The 19,060-nt window shown below is 35.5% G+C and overlaps 1 protein-coding gene across 3 annotated transcripts; it reads left to right on the top strand.

The window, feature by feature from the left end:
* Window positions 1–636: 636 nt before the first annotated feature.
* On the top strand, window positions 637–17,663 carry LOC117341195 (homeobox protein PKNOX2-like). 3 transcript variants are annotated; one of them, XM_033903054.1, is made up of 10 exons: window positions 637–908; window positions 4,010–4,124; window positions 4,687–4,749; window positions 5,327–5,498; window positions 6,107–6,478; window positions 7,003–7,114; window positions 11,375–11,520; window positions 13,787–13,863; window positions 15,079–15,299; window positions 16,361–17,663. In XM_033903054.1, the coding sequence occupies exons 2-10, from the start codon at window positions 4,036–4,038 to the stop codon at window positions 16,543–16,545; spliced, it is 1,437 nt and encodes a 478-aa protein (XP_033758945.1). In that variant the 5' UTR covers window positions 637–908; window positions 4,010–4,035; the 3' UTR covers window positions 16,546–17,663. The 3 variants fall into 3 exon arrangements, with proteins under 3 accessions (XP_033758945.1, XP_033758947.1, XP_033758948.1); XM_033903056.1 differs by lacking the exon at window positions 637–908 and adding an exon at window positions 932–1,258; XM_033903057.1 differs by lacking the exon at window positions 637–908 and adding an exon at window positions 1,298–1,482.
* Window positions 17,664–19,060: the final 1,397 nt, after the last annotated feature.

Here is a 19,060-nt window from a genome sequence, read left to right as displayed (position 1 = left end):
CATGGGAACATTAATTCAATTAAAACTATGAAAACAGACGATTTAAAAAAATCTATTTTCAGGATTTATAATAGTGAATGCAATACAATATAAATAGGGTATTAGACAGCCGATCGAATTACACAAATCACATCTTTTTTTTAACATATCGATATTTATTGAATTAAAATTATTAGTTAATCCAGAGACCTATATACCAGACCTGATATCAAGTCTCTGGTTAATGGTGGATCGTACATTTGTAAATTTATATATTTGTATACATTGTTATTATAAACACGACGGCCCTTCAGAGTTTGCTGAAAGTTTCCCCAATTGAGGGCCTCAAAAAATAGGGCAGTCTCTTGATCGATCATATTGTCATCATTTGTCATAAATCAATGGGCTGGTACCCTCCTCGGCGAATCAACTGTGTACTCGCCAGTGAATTAATGAAAAAGTGAATAGTTTTTTAATCTCCCAAAATATGTCTTTGCTAATCAACATCCGCTATACCAACGTGTTTGATAAAACTCCCCAGTTCCCGACCCATTTCGCCCCCACTCTGTCGGCAGAAAGAAATGTCTATCTCACGTCTCGTCAGGTGATCGGTGAACTGTCAAAGTTCAGGGGCAGGACACAACGATCGGTCTCCCGCCAGAAATTATCGAAGCTTTTCGTCCGAATGCGGAGCAATTAGCAGTGGTGAACAATAAATAAACAGTCTGCCGCCTTCATTTATTGTTGCATTAACGATATGCTCGATCAAATTAAGAACTTGCAGCTAAAAACTGCTTAAATTATCGCATTACCAGCTCGCACCTTGCAAGCTGTACGCTTAGTGACGTCATAACTCACGTGACTGGGTGGGCAGTATTCCTAATTGATGCCCGCCATTTTGACGAAGAGTGACACTGTCGGCGAGCAAGGTAAGCTGTCAATAACGTGTCTACACGGTTTGACGGGAAACAAATATGCCAGGATATGCATATTCGAATCTTAGATTTACTCCCCAATACGATAATGACAGGATATATGAAATGGTGTGTTGTAATTCTATGACATTTTAGAAACTAATTTATGACTCGATTCGTGGTGAAATTTTTCTAGTTGAATTAGACTTCCGTTTGTAAATTGATGGGTTCAGAATCCGACGGGGCGATCCTGCTGGATATTGGCACATCCCCAAATGAGACTTGTTGTGGTACGCGATTGATGCCGTCGGCGTGTGATGTGAAGGCTTTCATTACGCCCCAAAACAATGAATTTACCATACATTGTAGGTTTATATTACAACTAGGTTTATCGATGCGCTTTGCTTACAATGGCCTATATACACCGTACTGTGCATAGTTGGGACCACGAGGTGCTGGAGTTGACCTAGTGAACTACTTTCAGTCGAAGATCATGTTTGTTTTGATTATTCTGTCGATTTCCTCTCTATTTCCTGTTGTGATTTATTGTTTACGACCGTGGCGTCCAGTCCTTAGATAATACCTAGCTGTACGTACATTTATATATTTATAATATTCAATAGCAAGCTATATATATCAGGGACATTCTTATTATACGTCCCTGTATATATATATATATATGTCTCTGCTTGTATCATATTTATAGATAAGTGTATGCATTCTTGCAACCAAAGTATAATTGGGTCATGTCAATTAAAATATTAATCCTTTATTCCTTTGTAGGTGTTGATTAATAATTATATATATATTTAATTATTACTTTTCAGGTATTACTGCTATATTTATGCACTGCACTAAATAAATTGAAAACAAATAGCATAGTTAATTAGCATATCGGTGCTTTTGGTTTTTATTGCTTTGAAAATGACAAAATTAATGGATTATACACAATTCTAACTGCTTTGTTGAGCTCTCTCCTAGCTTGAATACATTTACTTAGTCTGTCTTAATAATAACATAACATTTAAAAAAAAAAATGAACAAATTTTAAATTGAATTAAAAAAATAGGTTAAATAGGTTGACAATTAATTGTTTCTTTACCAGACCTACTATTAATATTACATAAATACATTTACTTACATCAAAGCTGTCTTTGTAACAATGCATTTAAAAAAAGATTGAGCTCAATTAAATTAACAAAACAGGTTGATGGTTGTTTCTTCGACACTGACCTTCTCAAATTATTTCACCAGCTTAAGAGAAAATCACAAATTACATATGTTAAATTATAATTATAATATAAAAAATGCATTAAAGGGGCATTCCTTCGTTCGGACATCTGAAACATGCACAATTTCTATTAATGAAATCTATGTCCGAATGATGATTATATGAGTGTCTGTGTTGATATATATATGTAATGAAAGCCGAAATATACAAAAAGGCGTATCGTATAAAAATACTGTTTGTCTTTGCTGTAATAAGTGATACTTTGGGTCGAATTAAGGATTTTCAGGACTTATACTCAAAGAACTTTGGTTTATCTTGAGAGATTTTCTGGTAAGTTTAATTTTGACAGCCGAAACTTTCTTCAAACCATGGAGTGCCCCTTTAAAAGAAGTACCCTGAATTTTGTTTGACCATTTTCAAGGAAGAACTTGTTTTCAAGATTCTGTCTATAACTTTAGTGAATGCTGATTACTGTTTAAAAATAAAAGATTTCCCCGACTGTCATCCTTATTTTTCTGGCATGTTATCAGAAACATGTCAGAAAACACAAGTCCTACACCGCTATTCCAGAAGCCTGTAGTGATAATCTTTTTTTTTTTAGTAGCAACTTTCACCACCACGATTGCAAGATGTCATGAGACTGAAAAATTTAAATTACATACCAGATATAGAGACAGGGCAGAGTTTCTTCAGGGTGCCATTGATTATTTAATACTTAAAATTTGAATGATAAAAAGAGAAACTCCCAACTTTTACTTTGAAACCAGATGAAAATATATAACAGCTTATTTTTGTTTTCAATCATAATTACACATTGTCAGCAATGTATAAGCCTGGGTCTGTACCTCTTGATCATTAACATTCTGAAAAAAAGGTTTGCTTTTAGTGGCCTATAGTGTCAATAGTTATTCAATTACGAAATTACCAATCTAATAGAAGACTTCTGCTATGATCATATCATGATATCAAGCCGACCATCACTGCGCCATTGAAACGTTCCTTTTTAAGAACACCGATGTGGCGCAGAGGTATAAGCTGGAGGTATTTCTGTCTGGGCGGTAAGGTGCAGCAGATCTGAGGTTGAGGTCTGGTCATGGGCACAATTCATAAGTTGTCTTCCTTAATCATCAGGACCCAGTTGTTCAAAAGGTGATTAGCTTAATCACTTGATTAGTGAAAATTTCATTTCTCATTTGTTGAAAAACCTGTGAGTATATCGTCTTTAAATTAAGCCAGTTGAAAGAGAATTAAGAATTCCAGAATTTCGTCAAGTTTTGTCAAGTTAGTTCTACGAGAAATTATTATATCAGGATTTGAAAAATGTTGTTAAAATGTGATTAGCCTAATCACCTTTTGAACAACTGGGCCCAGTTGTGTTACTATGTCATTTATCAAATAATTAGCACAATGTATCATATGCACTTTGCAGGGATCATTTTGGAGGGGGCCATTGGCCCACAATTTATGCAAATGACCCACATGATTCAGAAAAATCCTTTAAATGTCTATAGATGGCCCATAAATTGTATTACAGATACTGAGATAGGCCTTTTTCTTGAAAATGACCCATCCATTTGGTAACCCAAAATAATTCCTGACTTTGTGTTGGTGATCGATCCGAAGGTGAAGATTTGATTTCCTGTCGTAGACTAGTTGTACTGTACGTTGAATATATAGAATACTTTTCAGTTGAAAGAAACTTTGTTGGTTCATCATAATATGCCTGGTATTTAATAACAGTGATATACATACATGATATCCTTTGCCATACTGGCCTGTATCTTCATTATAGTTGAATAACACTGTTTGATGATGAGAAAGTCTTAATACACAACTAGATATACAACCTTATTATACAAACAACATCTTTTGTATTGTTCTACAGAGAGTGGGATGCCTGTGTGAGGAGCCATGTCTGTTGTACAGCCAGGACTGGTGCCTGCCTTCACCGACGTTCAGGTTCTCGGCACAATTGTTTCCTCCGCTCCTTCAGATAATACGTAAGTAACTTGACAGTATTATGTTTTTAAGGATTTTTCGGAAGAGTCTGGAAACCATTTCAAAATTCTGCTGAGTCTCATATTAATCAATAGATTTATATGCATATTTCTGTTAGTCAAATAGGAAAAGCAGGATTCAGATATTATAATATATTGGTAAGAGTCCCAAAAATCAGAATAAGGCAATATATTTATCTGAAATCCAGTTATAAGGCGATGCTGAGTAATAAGACAACCCAGTATGATTTACTAATAATATTAATTATTTCATTGAATGTTATATTGCGTCAGGTAATAAGCTTAACCCCTAGTAGTAGTCTACTGAGGTAAAAGTTTATATGTTGGATCTCTGGGCTTAATACTGGATGAATATAATATTGATTTCAAAATATTTTATTGTATACACAACAAATATAAAAAAAATATTCTTATATAGAAAATTATTATAGTGAAGAATTGTCAAAAGGGATTAAACATGAGGCATGTATAAGGAATGCAATACTGAAATAATATTTAATGTATACATGTATATTAATAATATTTGTTTTCTTTTCATGAACAGGCCCACTGTTATTTCTAAGGAAGGGGATATCAACTCGGAGGAAGAAAAACGAGCAATCTATGGGTAAATACAAAAAAACAATCAGTTGTAAAGTCTTTTGACCAAGATGATTCTGATATTTTAGCATTTATGCTCGGTAATGTCAATGAAATTACAGAAAAAATTAACAGTCAGGCGTGGCTTAATATAATACTTAATATAGCAAAGCTTATCATGCCGATGTATATCAAATCTAAAAACACTTTAAAAGCAAATAAGTATGTAAACTACAGTTGAAGTTCATTTCGCTTTATTATAGATTATGTTTGTAAATCCTTGTCCATATATGTGAATTTCTTTATCTCTTAATATGTACTGATTTGTATATGTAAATGTTTTTTTCTATACCTCTTAATATGTATTGATTTGTATATGTAAATGTTTTTGTAGAAAAAATCTCCATCTGAGGAGGGAATAAAGATTCATTCATTCATTCCTTAAAAGATCTGTCCCTGACACGACTGAAACTGTTTTAACAACATGTATCAGTGAAATTTTTATTGTATCTTTATTGTACAGATTTTACTAACTCAACTGGTTTAATGTAATCAGAAAACTACAGAATGATGTTCTTTTTAATGTGATTGTTTTCATATTGCAGGCATCCATTGTTTCCTCTGATGGCTTTGTTGTTTGAGAAGTGTGAGCAAGCTTCTCAGACGTCCGACTGTCCCAGTTCAGATAGCTTTGATGTTGATATTCAAGCATTTGTTCACCACCAGGAAAAGGACCGTAAACCTTTCTTTAGCGAGGATCCAGAACTCGATGCTCTGGTTAGTATTATGTTATATGGTTGTGATTCACTGTTATGGCCTCATTTTGGGAAGAGACATACCCTGGTATGTAAGAACAGCCTGAAAGTACTATTACTATAAAAGATAATTGATGATAATGTGAACTGATATACAGTGTATATTCAAATTTGTATCCATTAAGGGTATTTTGGAAAAATTCAATTGACCATATTGGGGAATATTTGACATATCATTTATGTTTAAAATTTGCATGCTTATAATCGTTTTATGAGTAACATGTTGACCTATTTTATAATTCAGTGCAAATTCTAGCTTAACACCTTGAATAAGCATTGGGGGGTGGGGTCGTTTTTCACATCCAGTTATCAGTAAATAGGCAGGAAAAAAACCCCGCTATTTTCCTGTTAATGTGTGTGTTGCATACATAAATATTTATATGACAGCCTATTGTTTTCAGTCGATCTTAATTACTCTTGATCAGAGATGCAGCACCTGTAGCATGTGTTTTAGGTGAAGTATATGATGTTTTGACTCTTGCTCAAGGTATGATATTTGATGTGCTACTTGATGTATATTTTTTGATATTTGCTTCAGATAAGATACAAGATGTTTAATGCATGTTTCAGATGGTGAAGGCAATACAGGTATTAAGGATCCATCTTCTGGAGTTGGAGAAAGTTACTGAACTGTGTAAAGACTTCTGTAATCGATACATAGCTTGCTTAAAAGGCAAACTACAGAGTGAACAGTTACTACGCATTGACTCAGACTTTGATGACCCTCCACCGGAGGAGTTGTCTCCCCCTAGCCAGGCCCCAGTGGCTATGCAGCAAGTGATGTCTTCCGGGGTTGTGAACTCTGCAAATAATTTAACAATGATACAACCTGGTATGGCACAACCTGCCATGGCCACCTTGAATCAAGGTCAAATAGTGTCAGGAGGGACAGTTTATCAGATGGTACAGACGCCGCAAGGACTGGTAGCACAGCCTATACAGGTATGGAAGTCTTAATCAGTGATCAAAGTGTGTATTACTCTATTGGAAAAGGCAAAAATGGAAAACATATCTTCTTTCTGGGCAGTGGTCAGGTGAGGTCAAAGAAAAATAAAGATTTTTTTCTGGACAGTGGTCAGGTGTGCCTCTTCCACTAAAATGCCAGAAAATATAGAGTAGATTTTGCAACTTGGGAAAGTGCCTAGAAACCCTGTCAAGAATTTTACACATAAGTGCTTATAGGCCTTGTACAATGTACCCTCAATTTTCTAGGCTGTCTGAGGGTACACAATCCTGAAAATCATGCACTCCAACATCTGAAATCCAGCAGGAACACTACTTCAATAATCAAGTTAAAGAGAAAGAGTTTAAGTCTCAATGGAAATGTGCTTGGATATGTAGTGTCATGATGAGATTAATTGATATATGTAATATCAATAGAAAAGCTTATTTAATTTGAACAAAATATATATATTATATATATATAGTGTTGATTATGCACCTATTATAATGAAGTGTCTTTTTAGATCCATACAGCTCCTGTACAACCACAAATCACTGCCACTCCGGTCATCCATGGCAGCACACCCCTATCACAGATAGGACTGGTCAGTTCGCCGGTCACTCAGGCACAGACAGGTATTTCAATATCATTTCAAACAATTTTATTGAGAAACTAAATGGATTGGACCACAGACTGTTCCTTTTGGCCATTAGAGTGGTATAAGGGGGGTAACCCTATAAATAATCAAAGAATCATCAGCGTTTTGCTGTGAAGTTATAATGATCATCTTTTTTAATATCGAAGACCTCCAGCCCACAGGACAATATAAACATGTATATTACATAACATTTGTTCTAAACTGTATAGGAGATTTAAACTAAATATAAATGTGCAAAAACAACGTGTTGAGTCTGTATCCTTAAAGTACAATTTTAGTAAAATCATCAGCAACTGATGTAAAGCTGTAATTCAATACAATTCAAACAAGATACTCTTTGGCTCATTTTGCATTATATAATGCAAGTCATAATTGTCAATCCATTATTATCATACATCTAAACCAAGTATACTGAGCATGCCAAGGAGATCATATGTAACTCAGTGTATGAAATTATATATGAAAATTCCTTAGACAATATGTCTACAGAAAATTGAAATCCCATAGCCTAAGTCATTTTTCCATAGACCAATTTTTTAAAACATTGTTGAAAGTAGCATAACTGTCACGCAAATGTCACTGGCATCATCCAGTAATAACACGCTGTTATGGGTAAAATAAACTCTATTGTAAGCTCTGATTTCATATGATCAATTGTCAGAAAATATTGGAATGTTATTTTCATGAATTGTAATGTATGTCAGGGCTCAAACTTTTCATAGCCAATGGGGCCAACACTTTGAAATTTTACATAGACTGACCAGGTTTTCTATAGCCTCGGACCATCGGACCACCTTTACTTTCGAACACTGTATGTTTAATAATCATTATGTATACATATTTAACATGTCAATTGATCAAGGAACCAATCACTGGCTTCCGTTGATTCTTTATTTCTTATCATATGAAACCTGAGTTTTAATAAAAATGGATAAATACAAAATTTTAATGTGGACTCACCATATGGCATTTCTGTCATCATCAACATCATCAAGATATTTACCTACATGATATTTGTACAGAAATAAGAATAGATTTCAATAAGGTGTTCACATGTTTGAAAGTTGCGCAACACCTTGTCAACTGTTTATAGATTTTAGTTGATCAGTCGGAGAAATGTGTCAGTTCTAAATCTTGTTAAGAATATATATGAAGACAGTAAAACACCTGGGCCCAGTTGTTCGAAAGTTGATTAGCTGAATCACTTGATAAGTGAAAATCTCCTTTTGCCTTTACTTCAAAACCTCTGAGTGTATATTCTTTAAAATAGCTAGGCTAGTGTTACAATTTCATGAAAATTTCTCAAGTTAGTTTTTCCAGAAATGATTTTATCAGGATTATAAAATTGTTGTTAAACTTTGATTAGCTTAATCACCTTTTTGAACAACTGGGCTCTGGTGGCTTACAAATAAATTTATGAAAAAGACACTTTAAGACAACTAGGCCAGGCAACTAACTTTTATAATTGGTGCCTAGATTTTTAGGTCACCTGAGACGAAGTCTCAGTTGACCTATTGCAATCGCCTTTTGTCCGGCGTCGTGCGTCGTGTGTCGTAAACAATTTACATTTTCAACTTCTTTTCAAAAACTGCTGAACTAAATTCAATGAAATTTTACAGGAAGCTTCCATGGCTGAGGGTGAACCAAAATTGTGAATTATATGGTCCCCACCGCCCAATGGCCTGCGGGGCGGGGCCAAAAAGGGTAAAATTGACTGAAACTTCAAAAATCTTCTTCTCTACTCTCAGATATGGTAGAATCAAATACTCTTCATAGATGGAAGGGTCTTAAGGTGCTTTACCAAAATTGTGAATTTCATGACCCTGGGGTCTCATGTTTGCCCCTGGGGAGGGGGTAAACTTTACTATAGTTTATATAGGGAAATCACATTTTTGACTATTATTTGTTGGATTTGTATTGGAATTCATTCTAACTTGTATCAAATTATCAGCATGGGATGACACTTTGATGGTATGTACATGTTGGCCCTAGTTGTCCCCCAGGGGCTGGTGGGCGGGGCCAAAAAGGGTAAAATTGACTAAAACTTCAAAAATCTTCTTCTCTACTCTCAGATATGGTAGAATCAAATACTCTTCATAGATGGAAGGGTCTTAAGGTGCTTTACCAAAATTGTGAATTTCATGACCCTGGGGTCTCACGTTTGCCCCTGGGGAGGGGGTAAACTTTACTATAGTTTATATAGGGAAATCACATTTTTGACTATTATTTGTTGGATTTGTATTGGAATTCATTCTAACTTGTATCAAATTATCAGCATGGGATGACACTTTGATGGTATGTACCTGTTGGCCCTAGTTGACCCCCAGGGGCCTAAGGGGCGGGGCCAAAAAGGGTAAAATTTACAAAAATTTCAAAAATCTTCTTCTCTAGTCTTAGATATGGTTGAATCAAATACTCTTCATAGATGGAAGGATCTTAAGGTGCTTTACCAAAATTGTGAATTTCATGACCCTGGGGTCTCACGTTTGCCCCTGGGGAGGGGGTAAACTTTACTATAGTTTATATAGGGAAATCACATTTTTGACTATTATTTGTTGGATTTGTATTGGAATTCATTCTAACTTGTATCAAATTATCAGCATGGGATGACACTTTGATGGTATGTACATGTTGGCCCTAGTTGACCCCCAAGGGCTGGTGGGCGGGGCCAAAAAGGGTCAAATTGACAAAAATTTCAAAAATCTTCTTCTCTACTCTTAGATATGGTAGAATCAAATACTCTACATAGATGGAAGGATCTTAAGGTGCTTTACCAAAATTGTGAATTTCATGACCCTGGGGTCTCATGTTTGCCCCTGGGGAGGGGGTAAACTTTACTATAGTGTATATAGGGAAATCACATTTTTGACCATTACTTGTTGAATTTTTATTGGAATTCATTCTAACTTCGTTAACATATCAGCTTGGGATGACAGTTTGATGGTATGTACATGTTGGCCCTGACTGACCCCCAGGGGCTGATGGGCGGGGTCAAAAAGGGTCAAATTAACAGAAATTTTAAAAATCTTCTTATTATAGCCCAAGTACGGTAGAATTAAATACTCTTCACAGATCGAAGGGTCTTAAGGTGCTTTACCATAATTGTGAATTTCTTAGCCCTGGGGTCTCGCGTTTGCCCCATGGGAGGGGATAAACTTTACTATAGTTATAGGGAAATCACATTTTTGACTATCATTTGTTTTATTTGTTTTGAAATTCATTCTTTCATTCAAATTTACTGAAATATTTCAAAAATCAGGTGACCGTTAAGGCCCATGGGCCTCTTGTATGACTTAAGGTCCTATAGGCTGCTGGTAAAAATATTCACTTTGAGCCCTTGTGGGAATCATGCGTTGACATCTTTATTTAAGAAATAATCAACGATGATTCATGTGTTGTTGCAGGATATACAACGAGGACGAGGATATTTTGCAATTAAATTAATAACGAAAGCCGCAGGCCTGAGTCATTAATTAAAATTGCAAAATATCCGAGTCCGAGTTGTATATCCTGCAACAATACACGAGTCAAAGTTGAATATTTCTATTCTACCATGTACTGTTAAGTTCTGAGATCTACCTCTGCCTAATAGAAAAACGGCAAAACCCCGGGAAATGTATCGCTACATGGCTGTTACAATTCACAGGAAACGATAAGGCACTCGTGCTAATTAATATTCAAAAGCTGACGTCAATTCCAAGCCATTTCGATAACTTTCGGGGATGTCGGCAAGCAACTCATGTAGAAATGCTCTCCAAAGGTTGCCTGTGGAAATAGACCTTACAACATATTGTTAAGCAAAGTGCTCTGGGTGGATAGAAATTAACAATCTGCTAAATTTCTCCGTTGTAAAATACACGGTCTCCGAAGTCCAAACGTTTTGGTGCCGCCATGTTTCTTTACAAATGCACAATTTCAGAGGGGAAAGATTGTAACAGCCGTGACTCACGAGTGTGTATTATTGACACGAGCGTGTATTATTGGAAAATAATACATGGTTTTAAACCAATCAAAACTGTCGTTGCATAGTAAACATGGTAGAATATGTATTCTAGGCAATGATATTTGTTTAATCTAAAACAAGAAAATATCAATCAACCGAAAATTTATAATAAGTTTACTGTTATTGGATCAGTTGGTATTAAACAATTAGTATATAATCGATCATCGTCCCATCATTAATAATAGAACCAAATTATGTTTTAACATTTTGAATTCAACTTATATTTTGTGACAGTTTCTTCACAACAGTCATCAATGCAGTCAGCATTACTAAGTGATTCTGATGGAGACGACATTCTTGGAAAGAAGAAAAATAAACGTGGAGTTTTACCAAAATCAGCAACGCAAATAATGAAATCCTGGCTTTTTCAACATATAGTGGTAAGTTCTAGATATGTATGTATAGGGTAAAGTGGATATACAGCAGTGAGTGATCACAAAGTTTTCAGGGTTGCCTCCCTCTAGAGATGCCCAAGTGGAAGATCTCCCACCAAGGGAGTGTTCGAAGTGGGAGATTTAGTATGACAAAATTTTAAGGACATATAATTTGCATTAGAGAGGTCTTCGTGGGAGAAAGCTTTGAATATCGTGAGTCTCCCACCGAGGATGTGTGAGGTGGCAATCCTGCTGGTTTTCTGTCATTTCTGTTTGACCTGATTAAGTCCTCATAGAGAGATCAGTGTTGGCTTGTCGTTGAATTTAATTGAAAATCATACACCTTTTCTTTTGATTGCTTTTCATGTATGAAGTTCAAGGTCATTATTTGTTATATGTAAAATTATTTTCGAAACAACAGATTGAGCACCTCGGGACCAATTAAAGTTAAAGTTTAATTAAAAACTACAATAAACATATTTTGGGGTTTTGGTAAAAGACTTGTATTAAGCTCCAGTTCATCCAGATCAGGGGCAAACAGCTGTACAACACATCAACATTAAACTGCAGTAATGAATCTACAATTTATTTTAATGAGTTCTTCTCAACTGTATTGCTGAAAACAATGAGTCCCATAATGTGAAATTTAACTATTTCCAGAAATTCTGTGAGTTCCCTCAGAATTCTATGAGCACCTGATAAGATTTGGTTAGGCAAGATATCTTTGAAAATTGATGTTATGAAGGCTATTCTATTGTGCGGAAGGGATATGAAGGACTTGTATTATAATTTGGTAGGTGGTGGGGTAAAGCCCCATTTTGCTATAATTTGATGGGTGTATTCCCTACACTGAATATGTTTTGATATTTGTTCAGTGGTGGGAGTCTCTGCAAATATGCCTCCAGCCTCAGGTAATTTTAGAACTGCCCTAAATATAAGGTAATTGGTCTCTTGTGAAAAACTTCATTTAAAGTCACGATTGAATTCTTGTCTTTATGTACAGTAATCCCTCGACCTATCGCCACTCGATAATACCGCCACCTTGTCCCCTAGAACGGATTTTTGCACTCTTTAATTCCCACGTTAAGTCCGCCACCCTCGCATACCGCCATCCGCCATATGCTTTCAAGAAAAAATGTGCCGAATCACTGTATATATCCCTCGATTTCACCACCATGTTTTTATCGCCGTGGAACGCTTTAGTGTCCTATTTTTAGAAACTGGTATACGTACTTCCCCATTCAAGCACAGGTGAAGTTACGCTTCAGTGATTCTATTCGCTGATCAAATCGTCATCGGTATTAACAAGAGGAATGTTTGTTTTGTAATAAAATAAGTTATGAATTCTACTCACATTGTGTATGTGTAAGACTGACTGTCCGACAATTTGTTGACGCCGACAAACAGACAGAAATTACCGAAGTGCAGACAGAAAGCGACATTATTGACTCCGTTACAAGTTTTGACGACAGTGAAACGGACCTTAACACTGACGATGACGATGACGAACCACAACATATTCCGAGCGGAACAGAGGCAAAAGCCACTATAGAAACGGTAATGCGATTTCTAGAAACGTCGGACAAAACAATATAATTAGAAATAGACTCTTGCAGAATGATTAAAAAAAAAATATCGGAAATTATCACAGACATGCGACAAAAGCCTATCAGTGATTTTTTTTACCAAACTACAAATACAATAATCATGTTTAGACACTTTTACTGTTCAGTACCTGAAATTGAAATGTTTGTGTTTTCTGATTTGATCACAATAAAAGACATTGGATTCCTACAAAGTTTTGTTTTTGTCAAATTCGATACTACCGCCACCCTCTTTATACCGCCAATTACAACAAGAACAAAAGGTGGCGGTATAACGAGGGTAGACTGTACATGGTTATCTAAACCGGGGGAATTTGCTGAGACACATTGGTCTAGTGATAGGATGCAGGGCTACTATTTGACCGAAGGACGCTAGCACACGATTCTATCCTTGAACAAGATACTATTATACTCTGTTGTGTTCCTGTCAACTTGGCTGTAAATGAGTATGTGGCAGTGCAAGAAATGTGTGTATGTTGTTAGTGCAGAAATATCATCTCCAGCTACATGCTCCCTAGTGAGTTAAGAAAGCAATGGCTGATTGCTAAAGGCCCAGTAACAACGGATGATGATTTGTGAGGCACTTTGGGATGACTATGTTGTTGTGATATACAGCACTATGTAAAACTCCAAATTATTATTTTGTATGAATCAATCCTGTTTTGCAGCATCCGTACCCAACAGAGGATGAAAAGCGACAGATAGCAGCACAGACAAACCTGACCCTGCTACAAGTTAACAACTGGTAAATGTCAATCAGTAAATAAGAATTTTTAGACAGTAGACAGAGACGGCAACATTAAATATCAATTAAATATCATGGGACACAATAATGGGGCTGCGGTGGCCGAGTGGTTAAGGTGTCCCGATACTTTACCACTAGCCCTCCACCTCTGGGTTGCGAGTTCGAAACCTACGTGGGGTGTTGCCAGGTACTTACTGTAGGCCGGTGATTTTTCTCCAGGTACTCTGGCTTTCCTCCACCTCCAAAACCTGGCACGTCCTTAAATGACCCTGGCTGTTAATAGGACGTTAAACAAAACAAACACTATATTGGAGGAGTTGTATGTATTCATCAGATTTTTTTTATTGATTTTTTTTTTGCTCTATGAGTCTTGTAATGTGTTGAAATTAAGCTACACATGTACAGATATCATTTTCTTATTTACCCTGGAGAGGGATATATTCATTATGGGAGATTTTCTATCTAGGGTTGAGACAAGCTACACATACTCTTTACATGTTCTCAATTGTATGATGACAATTTAATCACCCCATGTCGTCATGGTCTTGCACTGATGTAATGTCAATACTAGATACATGAAAGGGTAAACAGGATAACAGAACAAAATTATCATTGACCCCCTTGGGAGTGAGACAGGGAGATCTCGACCTTGGTGTAAGATTCTCAAACTGCCTAACACTTGAAAAGCCTTGTGTTTAGCAATTTGACAATCTTTAAAGGTTATTTACCCCTCATGTTATGATCTGCTCATCCCAGTCTCTTACAATCTTGTTTTTATTCTTGAAAATCAGAAAACCTGAGCCCTTGGATGACACATTGTACAGTATCTAATTGTAACATTACTTAAAAGCCTTGTGTTGGACAAGTTAAGAACCTGACCCCTCATGTTAAGATCCCCTTATCCCAATCTCTTACAATCTGAGCTCTTGGATATGACAAATTGTACATATCTAATTACAACATTAGTTGAAAAGCCTTGTGTTGTGTTAAGAACCTTACCCCTCATGTTAAGATCCCCTTGTCACAATCTCTTATAATCTGAGCTCTTGGATATGACAAATTGTACATATCTAATTACAACATTAGTTGAAAAGCCTTGTGTTGTGTTAAGAACCTTACCCCTCATGTTAAGATCCCCTTGTCACAATCTCTTGCAATCTGAGCTCTTGGATATGACAAATTGTACAGTATCTAAATTGTAACTTTACATTCTAGGTTCATTAATGCAAGAAGAAGAATCTTACAGCCTATGTTGGATGCCAGTAATCCCGAACAAGGAAAGGCCAAAAAGCCAAAGACCCAACACCGGCCAGTTCAGCAAAGATTCTGGCCAGACAGTATCGCCAACATCCAGCCTCAGTTCCCAGCTGGTGCTCCACAAACCAAAGAGGAGATAACTTCAGAAAGTCAACTTCAACAAGTCTTTAACGATTCCTGTAAGTTTTATTGGTTTATTTGTTTCGGGTTGAACCTCCTAACAGTAGCCAGGGTCATTTGAGGATGGGTGAAGGAGATCTAATTATATATAATGTTGTACAAATTGAGGGTGTGTCTGCCTTGGGACTGGAATGAGTCGGGTCCCAATAGGGGAAACTTTTAAAAATAAAAACCTCTAAAATTCTTCTTCTTGAAGAATGACAATATTTGGACCACATCTGGTGTAAACCCATTGTTGGGAGAGGCATTTAAAAAAAGTAGGAAAATGATTGTAATATAACATAAATGGAAGTATTTAGCCATGATTTCAGAAATATCCAGGTGAGCTATGCAGGCCCTGTGGACCTCTTTTGTACAAACAGTAAATCAATAAAAAGGTGAATTGGTGGTAAACTAATGGCTTTCAAATGTATTTGCTATATTCAATATGGTGAATGAAGAAAATGTAGCAATTTCTACTTATATAAGTAAATCAATTTCCCATTTAAGGATTGGTTGCAGGGATTTTAAGCCACAAGATATTAACACGTTTCAAAATAAATTTAGTGATAGATACAGTAAACCCACCCCAAACAGACTGCACCATATATCTGTTTCGACCTTCTAGATCATGCCATTGATGTTAATGCCTAAGTGTTGATAATAGGAGGCAACCCAATACAAAACTTGAAAAAGATCAAATGAAATACTAAAATCTGGGTGGGAAGGTGCAAAAGACCCATTGATGATTTTCAATATTGTATTTTAAAAGGACATTAATTGTGTTCCAAGCTGTGACAGAATTGGCCGAGATGTTGATATTGAAACATGTAATCAAATCAGAAAACACTACATTTTAGCTTCATTTCTGTTTAAGTGTGAGCTAGCGCTGTTTATTATAAAAATGTTCTACGAGACCAGGATGGCAAAATATAATTTTGTAAATGAGTACAGGTTTTGCCTTTTGTAAAAAAGAATATATTGAAATCATATCTATGAAACCAGGTGAGACACAGGATGTAATATTGTGTAATGAGTAATATTAAGTTGTGGTATAAATATTTATTTTCTTTGTTTACAGTGACAAGTGATAGTCTGGTGTTAAATTCTAACAGTAATCTCCATGGCAACAGTGAAACTACACAAAACGAACAGGACTCACGATCTTCCTTGAAAATAGACAGTGATGCTGATGATGAAAACTCAGATGATAATCGAGAGGAAGATGATAAATTATTAGAAAGTGATTCCTCTTCACTTGGGTAGTGTTCGTGGATCATCATTGTGACAAGCTGTGATTCTATATATGGGTGAAGAAATATTTAGCTTTAGATGTCGGTCAATATTTTTTCTTCAGATTTGTTAAAATGATTAAATTGGCTTTTCTTTAAAGCCACTATGACTGGATTTCATGCTCATTAAGTGTAGATTTCTTCCTATAACGTGAAGTAGGTTTAAGATATAATGATACACAAGTCTGTACCATTAAAAACATTTTATTAATGTATGTTGATGTCTTTTAAACAGTTTATCTTGGTTGACATTTGTTAAGAATGTAACAGGGATGCAAGTGATGAGTCTGCACTGGTTTCTGTTTATGAGCGGTAACATGCATGATGTAGGACCTGCTGAATGGTTGTTCTGGTTTCTATTTATGAGCGGTAACATGCATGATGTAGGACCTGCTGAATGGTTGTTCTGGTTTCTATTTATGAGCAGTAACATGCATGATGTAGGACCTGCTGAATGGTTGTTTGTACTGATTTAGGTACAAAACGGAATTGCAAATACTTTAAATTTTCATAGCTGTGGGAAAATCTTAAGTTAATGATGTATTTTGAAAAATATTATGCCTGGTAATATTTTCCCATGGTGATTTTGCAGTTAAAGTCATTTTAACCCTTTCAACCCTAAGAAACGTTAGTGGACTCGGCCATTCATTCATCATTTGAAGTCCAATATGGTCAGTAGGGGTGAAAGGGTTAAACAAAAATCAAAGAGACCTCAGAGACCTCTACCCATCCATCAAATATTGAAACATATAATTAGCATAAGGTATTCTAGAAAAATCAGGATTTACCCTCATCACCCATCAAATTTTAATGCGAGTGCCTCTCACTCCTACCCAACAGATAGTTCTGGGAAAAACCTTCGTTTGTCTCCAGTACAATATGTTCTTTGTTCCATTAGCAATACTGCAGAAATTTCTAGGTTTTGGAAATATTTTTGTCAAAAATGTTTTCACATCATAACTTTGTGAATTAAAAAACAACTCACAACCATAAAAATAATGATGTCAATCCTATATATAAAGAACTTAATAGTAAAATTCACAAATCAAGTGCTTAACACAGACATATAAAAGCCAATTCATTTTATAAATCACATACCGTATTTGACCTAATAAGGGCGCAGGGCGCGGGTAATTGACAGTGGGGGCGCCCTTATTAAGATTAGTTATTCTGAAGTTTTATGAAACAGACTATACCTTATAGCAGAATACCCAAGGTTGTGGAAACGGTAAAATATTCAGTCATAAAAATATTCCAGATGAAGATATCTATTCATTATCATATATTAAGCTTAAACATCACTTGAATACTCCTGTAAACTTGTAAACCATGCCAGCTGATCTTTAGACCAGAGAACGTGTGTTCCACCATTTATGTTCAAATGGAACTCTTTTGTGTTCTATTTATAGAAACAGGGGATTTCCCAGATCATATCAGACATCGTTTTCTTTGACCTCATAATTGATTTACAATGTCTTTTACCAGCTTTCTGTTCTGAACAAAAGTTATTTATCAACAAGAATGAAGTCTTTACTTTATCTTCAAATAAAGATGGTAAGTTATTATTTGTATGTGTGTTTAGTTTTGGGTGCTCTTTGCACTGACATGTCATCTGTAGCCTGTAGGAATACACAAAATGTGGCGAAAACATGTGTTCCAGTTACTTAATTTGCTGAAGAAAATTGAACACATAAAGTAGCAAAATATTTCACATGAATTATTACTTTTGAACACCATTTTGACACTCAGTCAAAGATTTATTTCCTTGAAAAAAGGTAGGGGCGCCCTTATTAGGGCAGGCGCCCTTATTAGGTCAAATACGGTAATTTGTTTTGGGAATTCCAACCCAACACTATACCATATACTATTTAAACACATAAATATGTATTTGAACACAATGTTTCCTCAAACAAAATTGTCTATTTTAATTTATTCATTTACAATAAAATGTGTAATGAAGAAAAAAATGTATCAAACTTTCTTTTACCTTGAATATCATGCAAGAAATGCAAGTTTTGTATGTTGAAAATTGGCAGAAATCAATTGTCAAAATATCTTTTAATGATTAGGAATAGGATTATGACAGTAAAAACAACACAATGTAAGGTATTTTTCAAATTCATTCATTTAACCGGAGAGTCGTTTTGAGAACTGGAGGCATATTTTTTGTTCAATATCATAGATGTATGATTTTATAAGTGATCATCGTGTAAGAACCAAAAACATAAGGTAAACATTCTCGGATATTGCTCTTCGTAATATAATTTATAGAGCTGTAATCCAACCAAAACAAAATTATGATATTAAATCTAGTCTCTTATTATTCTTTTCAAGATGTTATAATACAGTTGATGGATCTAATATGATTTTGTCCTGTAAGTTTAGGAAATTTGATACTTGTTTTTTGGACTCGGTGACAAACCTTCAGTAACTGGGTAATGTTTTAATGGCAAATTATACAAAGGATATAGGGCATGCAGGTTATGCCT

Source organism: Pecten maximus, chromosome 13 (assembly GCF_902652985.1).
Source record: "Pecten maximus chromosome 13, xPecMax1.1, whole genome shotgun sequence".
Taxonomy (NCBI): domain Eukaryota; kingdom Metazoa; phylum Mollusca; class Bivalvia; order Pectinida; family Pectinidae; genus Pecten; species Pecten maximus.
This window is presented reverse-complemented; position numbering and strand designations above follow the sequence as displayed.